At 36.3% G+C, this 20003-nt stretch overlaps 1 protein-coding gene across 3 annotated transcripts in view; it reads right to left on the bottom strand.

The window, feature by feature from the left end:
- LOC108713037 (plexin-A4) overlaps positions 1–20003 on the bottom strand; it is a 558114-nt gene that overhangs the window by 167258 nt on the left and 370853 nt on the right. For all 3 annotated transcript variants that reach the window (XM_041588448.1, XM_018255697.2, XM_041588449.1), the window contains one exon: positions 5320–5420. In XM_041588448.1, the coding sequence (XP_041444382.1) occupies positions 5320–5420 (101 nt within the window). The remainder of the gene's footprint in view (positions 1–5319; positions 5421–20003) is intronic.

Raw genomic sequence — 20003 nt, 5'->3', positions numbered from 1 at the left:
ATCTTTAATTAAAAAAAAGAAAAAACATTAAACCCTGAAATCATTGCTCACAATGTTATGCGAGATTTTTCTTACAAGATGCCTTTTGGACAGGGGTGACAAAATACCCCAAAATAGCTTTACATTGGAAAAGAGATGGAACAGACATGTCCTTGCCAGTAGAATTGCAGAAGATGTAACTAGAGTGTGTCGGGCCCCCCTGCAAAAATATCTTTAGAGGGGCCTTCATCTCAACCCCAGACTAAAAACTGTTTGCCTAGGTGCAATCTAGATCACATAGAAATGAATCTAAATTCAATAGTCAAAAATAATTTAATTGCACACTTTCTGTAAAATGTAACTCATTCAAAGAGATAAAGGACAAAATAATGTTAGTCACAGTTATAATACAAGAGTAACATCATTTAAGACAAATATATCTGCTAATAGACAATATTTTCAGCTAGAAAATCAACACTTGTTTCTCATTTGAGTTAACACAGAACAAAAACTCAGTCAGTCATGTGTGTGATGGCTTGCTAGGTAACAGACTCCAAATGTTTCATGTTCTTTTCTTGTTCCACATATGTGATCCATGTCCATGTACAAATGTTTCATGTCCTTTTCATGCTCCACATATGTGATCCATGTTCTACTGTCACTCACTTGTATTATTATCTCAGCAGCCTCTATTTATACCTCTTTGCTCACTATAAAATGCTATTGATTAGATCTTTCAAAAAGGCATTCTGTTTTTACCTCAATCACCTTAACCTCTGTGGTCAGGTGAGGGGATCTGCCACTGTCCTTGACACTGTCCTCTATCTGCCACTTGTATAATATCTAAGTACAAGTCATCATTCCATGCCAGCTAATGTTAGACCTGGCAGTCTCCTGCAAACCTCAAGAGATGGCAACAGCAGCCAAGCTACTCGATTTCATTTCACACCATCTAAATGATTTATCAGAGTCATTGTATAGCCAGGATTCAGGGCTGCTTTTAACCACTGCTTAAATGTTATGCTTGCCCATTTATTACAATTCCCAAAAAAGAGCACTTAACTCTGCAGTGCCTAAGGCATATAGGCTGTATTACCTGCATTGAGCTAATGCAAACATAAGAAAGAACTGATGAGATAAAATTTCCATTAGTCATGATGGTACGTTAGGGGACATTTTCTGGCCCATACATTTCTGAAAAAAAGAGCAATAAACAATGTTACTATTATTAAGTGAGTATATGTGATGTCTTTGCATTCAAAATAAAACTGTTAAAACTGTTTGCCTTGGCTAGGGCTGTACAAAACAGAACAAATGTAAGTTAATGATGTAGAAAGCATCTCCTGATAATTCTCTACATAGTTCTATAGCTATTGTGACAGGAGAAACATCAGTAGAGCTTCCTGCATTCACAAGTTAAGCGTTTGCCTTTCTGTATTGCCCTCACCTGGACACAACAGCACAGGAAGCTCATCCTGAAACACTTTCATGATATTAGCAGTGTAAAAAATGCTAATTTAATGAAATCGAAAGAATGTATAATAATGTTGAGGCCTCTTCTTCCTCATTCTTTGTCATGGACCTTCAATTTTCTATATATTTTACATACTACTTCATTTCCCACCAGAACAATAATTTTGAGCATCCTATTATGGAAACTTTATATGAGATGTGTTAAATGTATTGTCAATAGAGAAAAGAAAAAATTGCAGATATAAAAATGAAAGATGGAAAGGTGGTCCCATTTGTGCTACCTTTTTAAAAGTATAATTGACTTTCAGGGAATCAATAAGCCTTTTTGCTGTTCTCTTTCATTAGAGTCGAGTTTCCTTTTGTAGAGCTAGGACAAGAGTAAAGTTCATGGAAATCAATTACAGCTCTCTGGCATTGTGCCGTGGCGCAGAGAGCTTAGTATCACGATTCAAGCTAAGACAGAAAAGCAGTCACCTGAGAGCATACTCTGTGCCATCAACCTGCTTTAGCAGCACAAACTAGTAGCTAAATCTTACCCTCTCAACACAGGACACTAAAAGGAAAATACATTTTCTTAAATTATACTTAGCAATGTTTATTAAAATTAATGGGAACACCAACATAAATCTGTAAGTATATAAACTTGCATAGAAATCAATGTAATTCTTGGCTATGCAGTTTTATCAATTACACATTTCAATACCATTTTGCTATGTGTGGCTAGACTAGCGCTGCAAAACATTATACATTAGACAGTTTTCACATCTTCTTTTTAAAAAAGTCATTAAATATGCATGCATTGTATTCATATTTTCTGTATGTCTTGCATCACAGTATTACAGTGCCCACATGGATCATAATAAAATTGTGGTTTTCTAAAAATGTGAGGCTTATAAACTGTATAAACCACAAAACCTCTAAGATTAAACTTTGCCAAGTAAAAGTTGCCTAGGTGCTATAGAAGTCAATGGGAGCAGTGCTGATTCAATAATTTTTAATCCAATCAAAATGTTAGATTTTTTTCCGGTACGAAATGTAAAAAAAAAATTCGCGATTTTTAGAGTGATTAATATTTTTTTCGAATTGTTCAGCACTTTTTTTCATACTTTTTATAATTGGAACTTTGAATAAATTCAATGACAATCATTTTTAGTAGCAAAGCCAGCCTACTAGAGAAGAAATCTGCAAGAACTGGTTTGCAACACTGTAATACTCATTTTAATATAGACATAAATTACTTGAAACACCATTTTCTGTAATTAGTTTATTAGTTTGTCTCCAGTGATTCCCAAAACAAGTTTTTGGATTTGGAGGCCCAGAACTCAAACCAGGATGGCACAAAGGAAATTCCTTATATAATACCCCCAGAACTCACAGCAGGATGGAACAAAGGAAATTCCATGCATAATACCCTCAGAACTCATAGCAAGTTGACACAAAGGCACTTTTATGTATAATACCCCCCAAAACTCACAGCAGGATGGCACAAAGGCAATTCTATGTATAATACATCCAGAACTAGCAGCAGGATGACACAGAGGCAATTCCATCTATAACATCCCCAGAACTCACAACAGGATGGCACAGAAGCAATTTTCATGGATAATACTCCCAGAACTCACAGCAGGATAGCACAGAGGTAATTTCATGTTTAATACCCCCAGAACTCAATTTCATGTAGAACACCCCCAGAATTTACAGGAGGATGGCACAAAGGAAATTCAATGTAGATTATCCCCAGAACTTGCAGCAGGATGGCACTAAGGCAATTCCATGTAGAATACCCTCAGAACTCACAGCAGGATGATACAAAGGCAATTTCATGTATAATACCCCCAGAACTCATAGTAAGATGGCACAGTGGCAATTATATGTATAAATGCCCCTAGAGCTCACAGAAGGAAGATACAGTGGCAATTCCATGTATAATATTAAATTAAAATGCAAAATGGCTAATTAAGGCAAGGAAATAGTTAGTGGGAATGCAGACAGACTGAGTAAATACACCAAGGTTAGAGTAATAAAGCGGATTAGTTGTTCTGAATCTTACCCACATTCTCTGTCTGCAGTGACAGCCGTGGTAGTAGTGGTGGGGGGGTTCTGCAGCTAGCCACTAGGATTTCTAAGCCAAGTCCACACAAGCAGGAACACAGTTCTTATTCTTCCCACTCCCCAGCAGGACCTATTATGTGGCAGGAAATTCAATCTGTATAACCCTACTATTGCAGCTCTTCTGCTTCTGGGTTCTTCTATCTACTTCTACTACTGCTCTCTCCTTTGTCCCCTACCTGTAAGAAGATGCATTTTGGGCCGAGTCCTGATTTTATTCCTGCAGATGGGGATGCTCCACAGGGTCAATTCTCCACGGGGACTGAAGTTCTGAAACTGGTCTGATCCCCGTGGGATGGGGATGGATGGTCAGCTTAATTTAGAATAAAGTCTAAAAGTATTCCATAAACAATCTAACCTTCCTAATCATGTATCATGATGATACAAACAACTCGTTAATAATAATGAAACAAAACAGCTAATTTTATACCTAATAACACAGTAAAGGAACTCATAACCAAGTAGAATCTGTAGACAGAGTGGATATAGTAGGAAAGTTGCAAGCAGCCTTCTGGCAGGCCAGGTCTAGACATGGTACAAATCAAAATATCTGCTGCAACATCATTATCCTTAATTACAATTACGTTGTCTCCAGCACTTTAGACCTGCACAATTTTCACACAGGGTTACAACTTAAGCAGCAATTTTTTTAGACCCGAAATATTTGCTATTTTTAAACATCAATAAAAATATGACCCAGAACAAAAAGTGACACAGAGCAGCCAGGGAACTGAAAGCAATAGCTGGAAACTATTATTTTACATTATTTCTGGAATTATGTCCCTGCTTATTTCATGTATTTCATATTTATAAGTACTGTGCCTACGCATGCTTGTAGGAAGAAGACATATTAAATATATACAATTGTATTCTTTTTTTGTGCTTGTAATTAGTAGGTCATGCATAATACAGCCTTCTAATTTGGGGTGGTTCTATGCATTAACAATTATCGTTTCTTTTTATTATTTAATATTGTCTTTCACAACCAGGGCATGCTGGAAAAAATGAAAAGTATTTAGTGTTTCTGTGTCCTCTTATGAAAAAACATCTCTTTATCGTTCCTTAATTGGTGTACTCTACTGGCATGTAAATGCTAATTAGAAATTTTTCACTTTTATTTAATACACTATATAGAATTTCTATCTTTATTTAGACATTGGTGATTCTATATCGAACAAGCGCACCAGACTCAGGAACCTTTTTTTAGAATTTTTTCACGTCACTTCATAATAACCTTGGAATCCAGCCTTTTTATAATATACATTTCCCAAGAAGCAGTCAGTTTAAATAAATATCATTCTATATATGCTTAAAAAGTGTGGCACTTTTAGAATGCCAGTAGATGACTGATATACTGAATTAGTTAGGCCAAACAGTATCTGCATCAGGATTGGTAAACTATGATTAATAAGGGGCAGATTTATGAAGGGTTGAATTGAAAATTCGAAATTCAAATTTTCGATTTTTTTTATGGTTAAAACTGTTAAATTTGACTAGGAAGTTATTCAAATTCGAGATTCATCATACTTTGGCCTTTTAAGAACTTGAATTCCACTATTCGCCACCTAAAACCTGGCGAATTGCTGGTCGAATTTCAAATTTATGTTAGTTTAGGGGATTTTTTAAAAACTCACATGAATTTGAAATTCGACCTCTGATAAATGTGCCTCCAAATGGAGAATTGCTATCTTGTTTAACTCTAATCACAACACAGCAAGTGGATTTGAGATCATAGTACTGAATTTAGTCCAAACTCACGTATTATGAAGAACACACCATCCACAGTGGGGATCTCCAGAGCCAAGGCACTCACTGCACGTAGTATATTGCCCACACAATTCAACTGGCACCAGTGTAAGCTGAGTAAGGAAAAAACAAGACAATTTTTTAATAATTCAAAATAGCAAAATATGAAGCAAAATACTATAAAAACTTAACATCTCAATGTATTAATTATGAGTATTAATAAGTGCTTAAAGAAAGCAAATGGTGATTCCATACAGAAAGTCATATATAACATGCATTATCTATCCACTGAAAGCTATAGAGTACCTGTATATTCATTTTATTTATGGCTTTGAATTGCTCTCTACTCCCTGTAGGCTAAGGTTGGCCCTATATAGATCAATACTGCCTACTCACTTGGCCACTCCTGAACCAGTAGACAACCTTTTGGCCTGTGTATTACTTCCACATGGAAGCTTTCTATGATTGATATCTGGTTATTTTGTGTACTCCCTTAAATGTAGGTGAAGTGTCTTAGAGAGTTTTTCACAAATTATGAGGCTCATTTGCATTTCTATCGCATTTGCATTAGGGCCTAAGTGAACTCTCTGTGTATTGCTTCTGACTATGAAGGTAGAGATTAGATAGAAGGTAAGTGAAAAATACAAATATGTATTCACAAGGCTAGGAATCTCTACCTATCCCAAAGACAGTGGGACAATATCCTGTTTCTATTAATAATATCCTTCCTGACATTTACCATTTCCCCTGACTTTTAAACCTCACCTTTTATCAAATCAATAGAATAACATAAGATCAAACTTTGCAGAATCCAGCTGGGAATTAAACATGAATCTAAGCAATACTGGCCTTTCTAGATGCATTTCCAGCATGTCCAACTTGTTGCTGTCAGGAGATGCTGCGAGCAATAGTCCATCAATTGTTGGAATGTACTGTTAGACATCCCTGCTATAAATAGTCAATATCATAGGAAATCATTTCACCAGATCCTTGCAACTGGCAATTCTTATGGAGAGATTTATTTACTCTCAGTATACTTTACCCCAAAAGATTTTGGCTAAAGGGACTTATATTCCTGAGTTCAAGAATTCAGGCTGTCATTGCCAGCAAAGGGTTTTCAACCAAGTATTAGAAATGAACATTTTAGTTTTAGTTTTTTAATTTGTCCAATTGCTTTTGAGCCCCTGAAATGAAGTGATTGTGTTAAAAAAAGGCTTTAGTTCCTCACATTTGTATGCAATCTTTTTGTTCAACCCACTGAATTAAAGATGAAAGTCTACAGTTCAACTGAATCTGAATTGTTTCATTTAAAATGCATTGTGGTAATGTACTGAACCAAAATTAGAAAAAAGTTGTCTCTGTCCAAAGATTTATGGACCTAACTGTACAAACTCTGATGGTGCCCAGGTCAGGATCAAACTCAGGACCCCTGGGTTTCAAGAAAACAGTGAGCAATTGTGCCACCTACAGTATATTGTATACTGTATGTGTGAGCATACAGTATATACAGCAACTACCCTGATCTAGAGCAAGCAGAATGTATGTAATTGTCTACTACAATAGAAACAATTCATATGTAAAGATCTATATTAATTATCAGGCAGTAACAGTAAAACATTTGCACAGCCTTCCAATCCCACTCATGATTACAGATCATATTTTCCCTTAAGAGACAAGCAAAGGCAACATAAATCAAGTGTCTTTTTCTTCTGTTTCATGTACTTTCATTCACACTACTGGAACTCACAAACAAACTAAAGACAGGACCAAAGACAAACAATACTCAAACATGGGGGAATCTTATTATTTGAGAACACAGAATAAACAGAACACAGAATAAATAAAATGAGCAGAATCTCATTGGAATTATCAGGCAGACAGAGAATGAAGTCTTTCATTTTACATTCTCTATCTGTCTTTCCGGATTTACTTGTCAGGTTCACAAATATAGCCAGCTAATCCATGGAGAGAGGGACTTTTTCATTTGTCGAGTTTTCGGTGGAAATGCAAACGCCACAGTAATAACGTATTGTGCCAGAATAAAAGAACTGCACTAAGAATATTATTTTTAGACTTCAGAAAATCATCTTGTGGCTTTATCTGAATGATGATTTTACATAACTAAACATGATACTGGAAAATAAGTGTTTTGGGGACTTAGAGGCTAAAACAACATGAAAAACACTGCCACAAATTAATTTAGTTTTCTTCTTTTTCCACAAGGCAAGTTCATAAAACAATCACCATTACAAATAGCATTAGGGGCATGGGGTATATTATCTGGAAACCACCTATACAGAAAGCTCCACAACAGGAATGCCTTTTTTAGAGTCCTATTTGACACAGTACCTTTAGTACCCATAGGGCTCTTACCTTATACTCTTAAAGCCCATATTAGGGACTTATTATATTACAGTGCATTCAATGGCTTTTTCTATGTGATAGATATCCCATAACCTTGAATGTTGCTTACCCTCTCCTGTTGCTATGGCATATAAAAGCTTTTAAAATGGGTTCTGCATACAATGGCTGCATCACAGAATGGCTTTTTCATTTAAAATTGCCTTTCAGGTGCTTTTCTATACTTATATTAACCTTTGTACCGATAGATATATTTCCAGTGTGCATTATAAAAGCAGACACAAATAAATGTTTCCAACTCTGTAGCTACCTTTCTACACCCTACTATGCCAAAAATACCCAAACTGATTCTCTAATCTGTATTATCCCATCTTATGCTCTCTGTTAATGCAAAGGCTAAGGTAACACAATTAGCATGGACATGACAATTCACATGCAAGAGATGCAGCTCATATTATGTGTATAAAACAATACATCAGGGCAAAAGTGGTCCATTGCTTTCTATACACATAATCTGTTGTGCTAGCTTCAAAAAGTACCCCTTCTGAAACTCTTTCCCCTTCTCCTTTAGTGCCATTACTACTCTGCCTACTCCTATTGCTTGCTGCTCATATTATTATTATTATTGCACATGTCATTTATCATCCCTTTTCTCATTTGTCAGATAGAGATCATCTATTTAGCAAAAGGCCAGAGTAGGGTTATTAAATATGAATGCATCTGCAATATAAATCTATTACAGTCAAGAAGTTTAAAATCTTCCAAGAATTCCCATACAAATATGAGCACGAGATAAGGAAGCAATAAGGTTATCTGCAGCAATGGAGCATCACAGTCGCTTTATTTCTCCAGAGGAGTTTCCACACTGATTAATGTTACCGAGGAGAACTTCGAAATTCCAGAGGTTTCTAATCAGATTTTCCGGTAACTACTCACTGTTGATTCAATAATTATGAGGAAAGGAACACTTGACACAGAGCTACCTACATTATTCTACTTTGCAATTCATTGGACTACCCAATGTTGTGTTATTTTACTAACTCTTACTTTTGTATTAGTGTTAGAAACCTTGTATGCCAAGTGCATTCTTGAGTGTGTGTATTTTACACTGACTAAATTCAGGTGGGCTACGATGGGTGGGAAGTCATACTTAGGAAGCATTTTACACACAGAAAGAAACTAAGGTCATGTGAAGTTTAAAGCAATAAACCATTCTATTCATCTCTCATCGGTCAACACTGCCAGCCTGTGCACTGACTGCACATATATCTGGCTAAGGCGTTTATATATTACATTTCCGAGGATACAGCACTGCAACTCTGCTCCCACTTTTATTTTCCTAATGTGATAATTAGTAAATACTAATTCAACTCAAAGAGGGTCTGCCATCATTATAATACTGGCACTAAAACTGTAGTAGTATAAAACATGTATTTCACTAACACATGCTGCTGCACTGTACAGCAGATGGGTGTATCCATCAAATATACAGATTACATACAAAAACACAACCGATAAATGAAAAAAGAGGTAAGTCCCTACTAAATAGAGTTTATGAATGCAACATTTTTTTCCCACTGCATACAAATTGTCCATGCTGTTTGCCAGTTGTGCAATACAAGTTGTTCTGAAGTTTTCATAACCATGTCATATTATACTTATCATAGTTTATTTATAAAGCCACAACATAATCTGCAGTGCTGCATAATGGACTGGAAAAGAATACAAAGCACTCATACAATAAAGAACACGCATAATCAAACCAGAAAATAAGGACCGTGTGATCTTATGGTAGTGCAGATTTTCTTTTCCTTTCATCGCTGTAGGTAACAGTATCTATATAGCAGAAATTGCTCACCATATGACAATGACATGGCAATTTAAACTTTACTATACAAGCTAAAATATAAACTTTTTTGTACTTTTGTCAATTTACATTAATTTTCTTTTTTTAGTGGTTTCTGAGGCATAAGCAGTTTTAGAAAATGTAAATGTGAAATAAAGCTGTTTGATTTTACCACTGTCTGAAAGTTTGTGGAGTGTGCATCTAAGTTGTTTTGGCTGGTCGGATTGCCCCCTTTCTGTGTATTTGGGTCTATTCAATGGTTTGACTTCCCCCACCCCCAAATTCTTTACATGATCTGGTAAGATTGTTTAAAGTGAGAAGATTTGGGATTTGAACATGATTGATGATGTGGTGAGCTAAAAATTGGAAGAATCATTTAAACATTTAAAATTCGATAGAATAGTCCCGACTTGAAAACTCATTGAAACGAGTTTTCCTCCGAAAAAAAAACCTCGACTTTTGCATTCAACATTTTATTTCACCCATCGGAGTCTATAGGGCATCATTTTCAAAGCAAAACTTGGCAAAAATTTGGCTCACCATTACTATTAACATCTTCAAATAGTTCAAGAGACCTCTGCCATTGACTGCTACATGAAGTCGGGAAGTTTTTTCAAATTAGAAATGTGTGATAAAACTCACATTCAAATTTATATTCAAATCAGTGGTTTTAAATTTGAATTTGTGAGTTTTGAAAATTTTAAAATTCTAATTCAAATTTACCGAAGGTATACAGGTCATGGAACTCAGAGGTAACTTCTAATATCCTCATATTTTACAACTGGGGTACTTTATTTATTATAATACACACATTTCAGTGAGTCATGTGACAGAAATGACATCAGAACTCACCGTTTATAACCGATGACATTAGAACTCACCGTTAATAACTGATGACATCAGAACTCACCGTTTATAAGGATATAATTTACAAGATATTCAAAGCTTTTGTGTATTATATATAATTATTAAATAAATGGAAAGAGAAGATGCTAGCTTGCTAAGCAACACCTTTTTCAGGACACAGCTCATATAATTTTCCATGTTCTAAAGGCACAAATAACATCCACCAATAAAAAACAAAAATAACTTAACTGAAAAATGTTTGTTATTGATTGTTGAAGTCCACATTGCTACCACTTACAGTTCTTGCTTATAAGAACCTCTTTGGTTTTTGTGCTGTTTTATGTTACAGTAAACTAAACACGGTTCTTCCTACAAAGCTTGTTGTTTATACTAAATTATATATGCTTACAAACAGTTCTTTAAAAAACAAAATCCCAAAGATTTTTTAGCTCTGCTAACAGAAGCAAAATATCAATGACATTTAGACAGAAAGTTTTGTTGCTGAAACAGTTTCACATTTGTATAGTCACATCAAATCAGTCGAAATTGTATGTGTCAAAGTTGGCGAGGAAAAAGATTTTGCATAATTTGATAAGGGATATTTGAAAATATCACGCATTCTCTAAAGAGTTGATATTTTCTCTTGAAGTGCTAAATAGTGGCTTCTACAGTGAAATGATTTTAGTTATTTGTAAGTTTAATTAGGTATAAAAATACATTGTATGCAGACATACAGTAGACAAGGGCTGGCACAAGGGCAATTAGTGTAATACAGGTGCGTCTTTGACAGCAATTTACTTATTTGCTGGACCTTGATGGTGCAAATTTATTTTATGCTTTCTTAAATGTCTGAGAAATAGGCAATGATATATTTAATTTTTTCCAAAAAAGTTGCCTTTAACACACAAACTATTATCAACTGTGTTGCTGGTGGAGTATTTTTTGGCATCTGTTCAACTTTACACCATCCCAGCAGATTTGGTAAATATTCAAGAAACACCCTATACCTACGTACCCTAAAGTTTAACCCTCATCGGAAGCTCTAGATAGCAACAGTTATATCTTTTTAGAATATATATCTTTTTAGAAGACAGAAGGGGTTCTGTTATTTTGTTATTTGTATGGAGTCCAGAATGATATCAGAGTAGGATATATATATATTTTTGTCTAACGTTTCTTCGACACATACTTTTTAGAATTGTTTTAGGGGGGGTTATGCATTGGTTTTTTATGAAAATGCTTATTGAGTTATATATTTATGACTGTACCCAACAGTGTAAATGAAGGGTCAGAAATGTCAAACCACACAAATAAGAGACGAATGAACAATGACAGAGTGGGGCAGGCTGTGGTTTCTGGTAACCAGACTGTGAAATATCTCTAAATTCAAAGGAAGGAATCCAGCTGCAGCTAATTAGCTTGGCTGCTGAAGGGTAGAAGCTCTCCAGCTTGTGAAAAACAGACTGTAGCCCATTACCATATTGAACAGCTAAACCGAATCACAATATATATATATATATATATATATATATATATATATATATATATATATATATATATATATATATATATATATATATATATATATATATATATATATATATTATATATATATCTCAATGATTCTGCTGTACCTAAGAGACTGCAAGGCACCGTGCAATTATAGTATGTTATATCTTTAGAGAAATAAGTCAAATCAACTGGACCAACTGGCTTTCTCAATTCAGAATAACTTGTAAATCTTCCTTAGAGAAGATTTCCAATCAGCATAATCTGTTTATCATAATCCTAAATGAAGTTAAGGTGGCCATACACGGGCCGATAAAAGCTGCCGACAGACTGAGTCGGCAGCTTATTGGCCCGTGTATGGGGGCCCCCGACGGGCTTCCCCGATCGAGATCTGGCCGAAAGTCGGCCAGATCTCGATCGGATGGGATTAAAAATCCCGTCGGATCGCGGCCGCATCTGTTCGTTGATGCGGTCCCGCGATCCGACCGCCCGTTTGGCGAACGCTAGGATCCGATCGTTGGGCCCTAGGGCCCACAATCGGATCAGCCCGATATTGCCCACCTCAAGGTGGGCATATCGGAGGGAGATCCGCTCGTTTGGCGACATCGCCAAACGAGCGGATCGATCCGTGTATGGCCACCTTTAGGTGTTAAAATCTTCAAGGGAAAAAAAACGACAGCAAGTCCAGTTGATTTGACTTATTTCTATAGATATACCATGACCTGAATGAATGATCTTCACAACTTGTTATATCTCTAGTTTCAAGACTTTATAAAACAAGCCATCCTGCAACAGCCTACTAGGCAGGTTACTTTTAAAACCATTTTATAAACACGCACATTACTTCCATACGTGCACTATATTGTCTACAGTTAAAACCAATATGATAACTATATGTGATGCTGGAGAAAGGGTAAGAGTAAGCACAAAACCATTGTCTGGTTGTGCGACATAATAAATGAAAGTTTTCACTTTTTGCAACAAAGAGGTGCTGCAATGATATTTTTTCCTGTACAACTAGAGAGAGAGAGCGGCAAATTCACTAACCACTTGCTCACATCGCAACACTTTGACAGTCGTAGATTCACCAAGACAATGCTCATTCACTAAAATCCGAAGTTGCGTCCAGGGCGACGAACCCTGGCGAAGTTGTGCTAGCGTTACTGCACCAAGCTAAGCAGAGTTGCCCTAGTGTTGACTAATTTGCATATGGCGGGAAGTTAAAGTTCAGTGGACGTATATGTTGCAGCAAATACATTACATTACACAAGCCTGGGAAACCTTAATAAAATAAAGTTGTTATATTGCCCTACACATGAGCCCAGTGTATAGTTTATGTGCCATATGTTATGAAATGTAGGGGGCAAGCTGGTTACCCCAAAATAATTTTATGCTCTTTTTCAGCCTATCACCCTGAATAAAGGCCAGCGTTTTTTGGGACTATTTTTTAGGAACTCCTATCTACTCTATTGCACTTCGCCTGGTCTGTGTGAAGGAGAGAGAATACTGCTGGGAAATGGGTGGCCAGTCCAACATAAGAATTTTTGAAGAATAACTAATATATTTGTATTGAGGTTACTGATAGAATATAATGAAACTTTGTTCATGGAAATGTCAAAATAATTATTCCCCTGTTTGCCAGCAACAGAAAGAGCACCAGGGGTTCATTCTGTAATATAAAAGTGAAGACAGGAGTCACATACTTCACATTTAGAATAGAGAAAGACCATTTAAGATCCAGAGCTGAAATGGATAAGTTTGCTATTCAGCCCATGTTACACTTGCAAACAACACAAGCTGCCTATCTTCTCCCTGTAGATACATTTGTTGCTGTGAAGTATTGTGCCATCATTCATGGGGTAAAAGATACATTTTCAATTCATTGAGTATACCGACGAACGACTGCAGTAAGGCTGGAAACATCAGAATAAATACACCTAGAATACCGCAGGGGAACATAGACATAACGGGAGTAGTGGCTCACAATGAGATTGCCTGCTTTCACAAGGATGCAACCATGCTTTCTTTTTCTGTCAATCTTGCAGTTCCTCTTTGACATGATATACAAAAAATAAAAACAGAATCACAAGTATTAGTTTTAAAATTGTTGCAGTTAAACAGTGGCCCACACCCTATGTGTGTGTAAAGTTCATGGAAATATATTGCTTCCCTTTTAACTCTCAACTATGTCAGGCAAGGACTGTAAGCTGCAAACAATGGCATTGGGCCAGGAGTGGACTGGATAACCTCTCAGCTATATGAAAGTGGCTTTGGAATGTCTACAGGCCAGACATAAAAAGGAGAACCAGAAAATCCAGCAAGGCTATCCTAAAAGCAATATAAATGAAACATTGAGGCAACTATAAGGGTGTTCACTGCATTTAAACATTCATAAAAAAGGCAGATTATTTCACACAACAAATTTTTAGATTGACCTATACTAGATTCAGACAACTACAAAAGTAGACGAAAAATTACTGTATATATTACACTGAAGTCGCTATGAAATATTCTACATATATGTACATCAGATTTACATTTGACTGACACACCGGTCATCCAGTGTTGTCACTTAACTCTGGTTAGTAGTTTTCCCCTTCTTCACATAAAGAAAGGTCAACAATAATCAATCAATTATAAGTGCACAGAATAAGACATAGGGCATTGGTTTTTGTGGGCAATGTGGCCTTGGGAGAATAGATATATCTGTATCTTAAAACTGCCTCACAGGCCGATTCCCTTGCAGCCCAACCGCAGGAATATAACAAGTGGATTGTGTGCTTTGCCCATACAAATCACATTGCACAGATACAGTAATTTGACATTTTAATTTATCAAGTGGATCACAAAGGCTAAAAAGACTATGTAGGACTGCTGGCTGCTGCCACATCCAGTTCAGCATTACTTTTACTATAGAATGCTTGCCTTTATGCCATTATCTATCTTCTTACATATATGTCATTAATCTTTTGGTTTACCTGTAATAGTACATTTTACAGACTATAATTCTCTCTCGCTTCTAAAATAGCCACACCTTTCATGCACTCATTTTTATCGCAGGCATTTTTAACACACAATTCTTTTGTGCTGCTATTATAACTTCACTTCTATTGCCACATTCTTACACACCTCCCTCATTGTCTAACGTGATTTTATAATATTACACCTCCCTGGTTCTTCCATCTTCTCTAATGTCTTTATAATATATCAATGGCAGGTGAATTAATGTACTCCCAAGTGAGGCAAGCAGACTTTGAGATCTCCATTTCCTGACATAGAAATTACATAGATCATAAATCACTCCTTGTATTGAGTGGCAAGGATATCATGAATGATAATGGTAATTACAAGATATGTGTGATTATCTACACCCTGTTGTGTTTAATAGTTTGCCTGTTGCATTTGGATTGCAGGTTAATAAGGAGTCAGTGTACCTCAGAATTAGAAAATAAATACCATAGTTGAAAATTAGATTCTGCTTCTGGCTGGTATCATATGGATACATGTGTATTTTGACAGTGTTTAATCTTTTTACTGCATTCATTTGTAAAATAAACATACATTTGTAATATAAAGCTCAGCAGACAAATGGATATAAATAATAATGCAGTAGTCATTGCTGTTTGGAAATAATCCTGTATATGTGGAGATGGAGTTACATTACACTAGGTTTATCTGCTACAGGTATTAGGATGGTGTCACCTTGGTGATATACAGTTTCAATAAAGGCCCCTTTTCCAAATGTAAATATAGTAGCTTTTTCAACTAGTTAATTTACTGTGCTTGTTTTAAGAAGTCTTAGTGCTCGTGTCTAAAGTATTATCACAAAAATGATAATAATAACTATAATATTGACATGCAACAAGTCATTCCAAGTGCAAGTTAAAATAATGCAAAGATGGGTCTGTAGAGGTATTTTGACATCCCAGAATATGGTGTGAGAGTTTCTTAGCTGACACTCATTTTCCATATACCCTATTGGGCAAGCTAAGGTGACAAAATATTACTAAAACCATTTACCTGTACCTGGTGACTTTTCTTTGAAAGCTTTTTCCACTGGAAATATTCTATCCTAAAAATTAATGTTTTTTTTTTAAATTTTTGATCTTTTTACAGAGATCCACTAAAGCTCCAAAAGACCCCGCATATGTTTCACAAAGAAAGCAGTGAAACCAGTTGTGGTTTTACTATGACTGAAATACATGGAGTAGCATATTTATAGTCCAATAGCTACATATGGTGAACTTTAAAAAATAATTCAAACTCTTTTTCAAAGGGATCAATGCAATTTCTTTTCTTTCACCCTTATATAGTGAAGGACTCGACAAACCTATACTAACATTAGGGATGTCGCGGACTGTTCGCCCGCGAACTAATTCGCGCGAACATCGACTGTTCGCGTCCACCGAATGTTCGCGAACGTCGCGCGACGTTCGCCAATTTGGGTTCGCCTTAGCTGGCGCTTATTTTTGACCTCTCACCCCAGACCAGCAGATACATGGCAGCCAATCAGGAAGCTCTCCCTCCTGGACCACCCCCACACCCCCTGGACCACTCCCCTTCCATATATAAACTGAAGCCCTGCAGCGTTTTTTCATTCTGCCTATGTGTGCTTGGAAGAGCTAGTGTAGGGAGAGAGCTGTTGAGTGATTTGAGGGACAGTTGATAGTAACTTTGCTGGCTAGTAATCTACTTGATACTGCTCTGTATTGTAGGGACAGAACTCTGCAGGGATTTGAGGGACATTTTAGGTTAGGTAGCTTTGCTGGCTAGTAATCTACCTTCTACTGCAGTGCTCTGTATGTAGCTGCTGTGGGCAGCTGTCCTGCTGCTGATCTCTCATCTGCTGACTGCTGCCTGTAACCCAATAGTCCTTGTAAGGACTGCTTTTATTTTCTTTTTTGTTTTTTTTTACTTTGCTACTGTAAGAGCCCAGTGCTATTAGTCTAGCTGTGTTGGGGAGTGGGACTGGTGTGCTGCTCCTCCTAGTAGTTCACCACTACCAGCACCAACCAGAGTCAAAATTGTTACAAAGTATCTTATTTGCACCTGTTAGCTGTTCTGAGCTCTCTGCCAAAAGCTAATTAAGTTAGAAACTGTTTTTTTTCTGGCTGTTCAGTTCAGAGAAAAGAGGGACTGGTGTTCTGCTCCTCCTAGTAGTTCACCACCACCAGCACCAACCAGAGTCAAAATTGTTACAAAGTATCTTATTTGCACCTGTTAGCTGTTCTGAGCTCTCTGCCAAAAGCTAATTAAGTTAGAAACTGTTTTTTTTCTGGCTGTTCAGTGCAGAGAAAAGAGGGACTTTCCAGTACAAAAGAGGGACAGGGGGTTGAGTGGTCAAAAGAGGGACAGTTGGGAGGTATGCAAGTGCCACCTAGCTGTGTGAGCTTTTTCACATTCTGTCTAAATAACAATAATAATTCCGTGTCCGTAAACATCACCTGAGTGATGTTTTTACAGCAGCAATAATATATTCCGTATCCACTACTGTATACGTTGCCCTTGCAGGCATTGTTTGCCCAGTCTTTAACCAAGTGCCACCTAGCTGTGTGAGCTTTTTCACATTCCGTGTCCAGAAACATCACCTGAGTGACGTAGTGTGATTTCTGCCCTTTACAGCACAAAACGCAGCGCTGTGTCAACAATGTATTTTTCAGAAACATTTTTGCCCTTGATCCCCCTCTGGCATGCCACTGTCCATGTCGTTGCACCCTTTACACAACTTTAAAATAATTTTTCTGGCCAGAAATGTCTTTTCTAGCTTTTAAAATTCGCCTTCCCATTGAAGTCTATGGGGTTCGCGACGTTCGCGAACCGTTCGCATTTTTGACGCAAGTTCGCGAATATGTTCGCGAACATTTTTTCCGCCGTTCGCTACATCCCTAACTAACATCAACACCAGGCTCCTAACATCAAATGCTGGCATGTGGCATAATGGTCAAAACTGAAATATATGCTAATGCACACAGATCTATCTTCTTAATCTGTGATTTATTGTCTTGAAATGGCAATGGGAGAACCTGATTTGCCATTCAGCCTAAAATACCTTGGAGATAAATGACCTAGTGTGTTATTTAAAATGCTGTATCGCAGCTCCAGCTGTTACCTGTGATTTATTCTCCTAAACCTGTCTAATAAAAAAAAGAACTCTTCCCAAAATAATAGGCATTATCCATCAGTAAATGATGCATACGTTGTTGTTGTTTCTTTATGGTCACACGCTTGTCAAACAGAATTTGTCCATGAATGTGCATGAGGCAGTCCTTGCCATCTCTTAGAGGTTAATTTATTGGACTGAATAATGTGACTCCATGCTGGAGCACACTATGCTGTATTTTTCATCTATATCTTTGCTCTTTTATGAATTCAGTATATGGTATTACAGGGCCCAATCTTTGGCGCAATACAATATTAGTTTGATTATTGTTACTGATGAGTAATGAGGATGAGCAAAGCACTTTTATTAAAGGGGTGGTTCAACTTACAGTTAACTTTTAGTATGTTATAGAATGGCTAATTCCATGTTACAGAATGACCTTTACTTTTTTATTGTTTTTGAATTATTTCCCTTCTTCTTCTGACTCTTTCCAGCTTTCAAATGGGGGGGAGGGTCACTGACGCCATCTATAACACAAACGCTCTGTAAGGCTATACATTTATAGTTATTGATACTCTGTATTACTGATCTTTCCATTCATTCTATTCATCTCCTATTTATATTCCAGTCTCTTATTCAAATAAATGCATGGTTGCTAGGGTAGTTTGCACCATATTGACCAGATTTCTGAAATTACAAACTGGAGAACTGCTGAATAAAAAGCTAAATTACTCAAAACCCACAAATAACAAAAATGAAAACCAATTGCAAATTGTCTCAAAATGTCACTGTCGACATCATGCTAAGAGTAAATTTAAAGGTGAACAACCCCTTTAATAGCTGTTTCATTGTTGCTTCAAATATGTGTTTAACAATCAATATGTGGTTAACAGTTGTTCTTGCAAGCATTTAGACCTACCAATTCTATAATTTTACTAAATAACAAAAATGGCACTGACATTCAGTTCCCTGCAGCATATTTACTTGAAGGCACTGAAAATCATAATTCTACCCAAAAATTCTGCTAAATGTTTATGACGTATCTTTGGAACTTGGTCAAGAACTTTATATTCACCCCAATAAATTGCATTAGGAAACTTCCTATTGCAATATTCTGCTTTCATACTCATTGTGCCAAAATTATAAACCTGGATGCAAAAAAAATAAATAAATAAACAAGTATTTTGAAATTTAGTTCACGAATTTAAATTTAAAATGTGAATATATTTAATCAGAGAAACATACACACTACATGTATCCCAATAACATAACTGCCATCTCCTCACCAAAATATACAGGAAAAAGGAAAATTCAGCCCTCTCAAGAAATGTGAGAATTTCACATTATTTCTTGTTAAAAATGCTAAAAATGCAGTAACTATGCCGGGGGGTGAATTTTGTTTTTAGAAGAAAAATGAAGGTAACAAATATCCTCTATACCAAATAAACTCAAACATCCCATGTTGCCCTACTGCTATTCTTTATTGCTTTCTTAGCTATTTGCACTATACCAATCTTTCTAGGCTGTAGACACATTTTACTTCAGAAAGAAGGACACAATTCATCAACTGGTGTATGATCAAAAAATCAATAAAGGCTGGTTCAAGATTTTATTGATTTCAAGGTTTTATTCTGGGCAAGCAATATTTTCACGGCAAGTGGTCAATTTCCAGGTTTTCATCAGCTCTGTCACTTTTAGGAGCATATTACCGTCTTGATCTGAACAAATTACCAAACAAAGAGGAAGGAAAAAATAATTGAAACACTCCTCCAATTTCCAGGATGATCTTAAAGACCTAAAAGAGTTTTAACAGATTTATAACTGAATAAAAACCCTTATTTGGAAGTTAGTTGTAATTATGGAACGGATTCCTCACCATTAAATGATAATAGGTTGCAAAAGTGTATAAGACACTGAAGAAATGTACGAAAGTGTAGAAGTATATGTTAAGGTTTGCTGTCAAAGAGCTTTCAATTCATAATTTAAAGACAATTAAATGTTCTGGGAAAGTGATGCTGCATATAGATGGTTACT

This window comes from Xenopus laevis, chromosome 3S, assembly GCF_017654675.1.
Source record: "Xenopus laevis strain J_2021 chromosome 3S, Xenopus_laevis_v10.1, whole genome shotgun sequence".
NCBI classification, from domain to species: domain Eukaryota; kingdom Metazoa; phylum Chordata; class Amphibia; order Anura; family Pipidae; genus Xenopus; species Xenopus laevis.
Note: the sequence above shows the minus strand (reverse complement) of the source record. Positions and strands in the feature narration are given on the sequence as shown.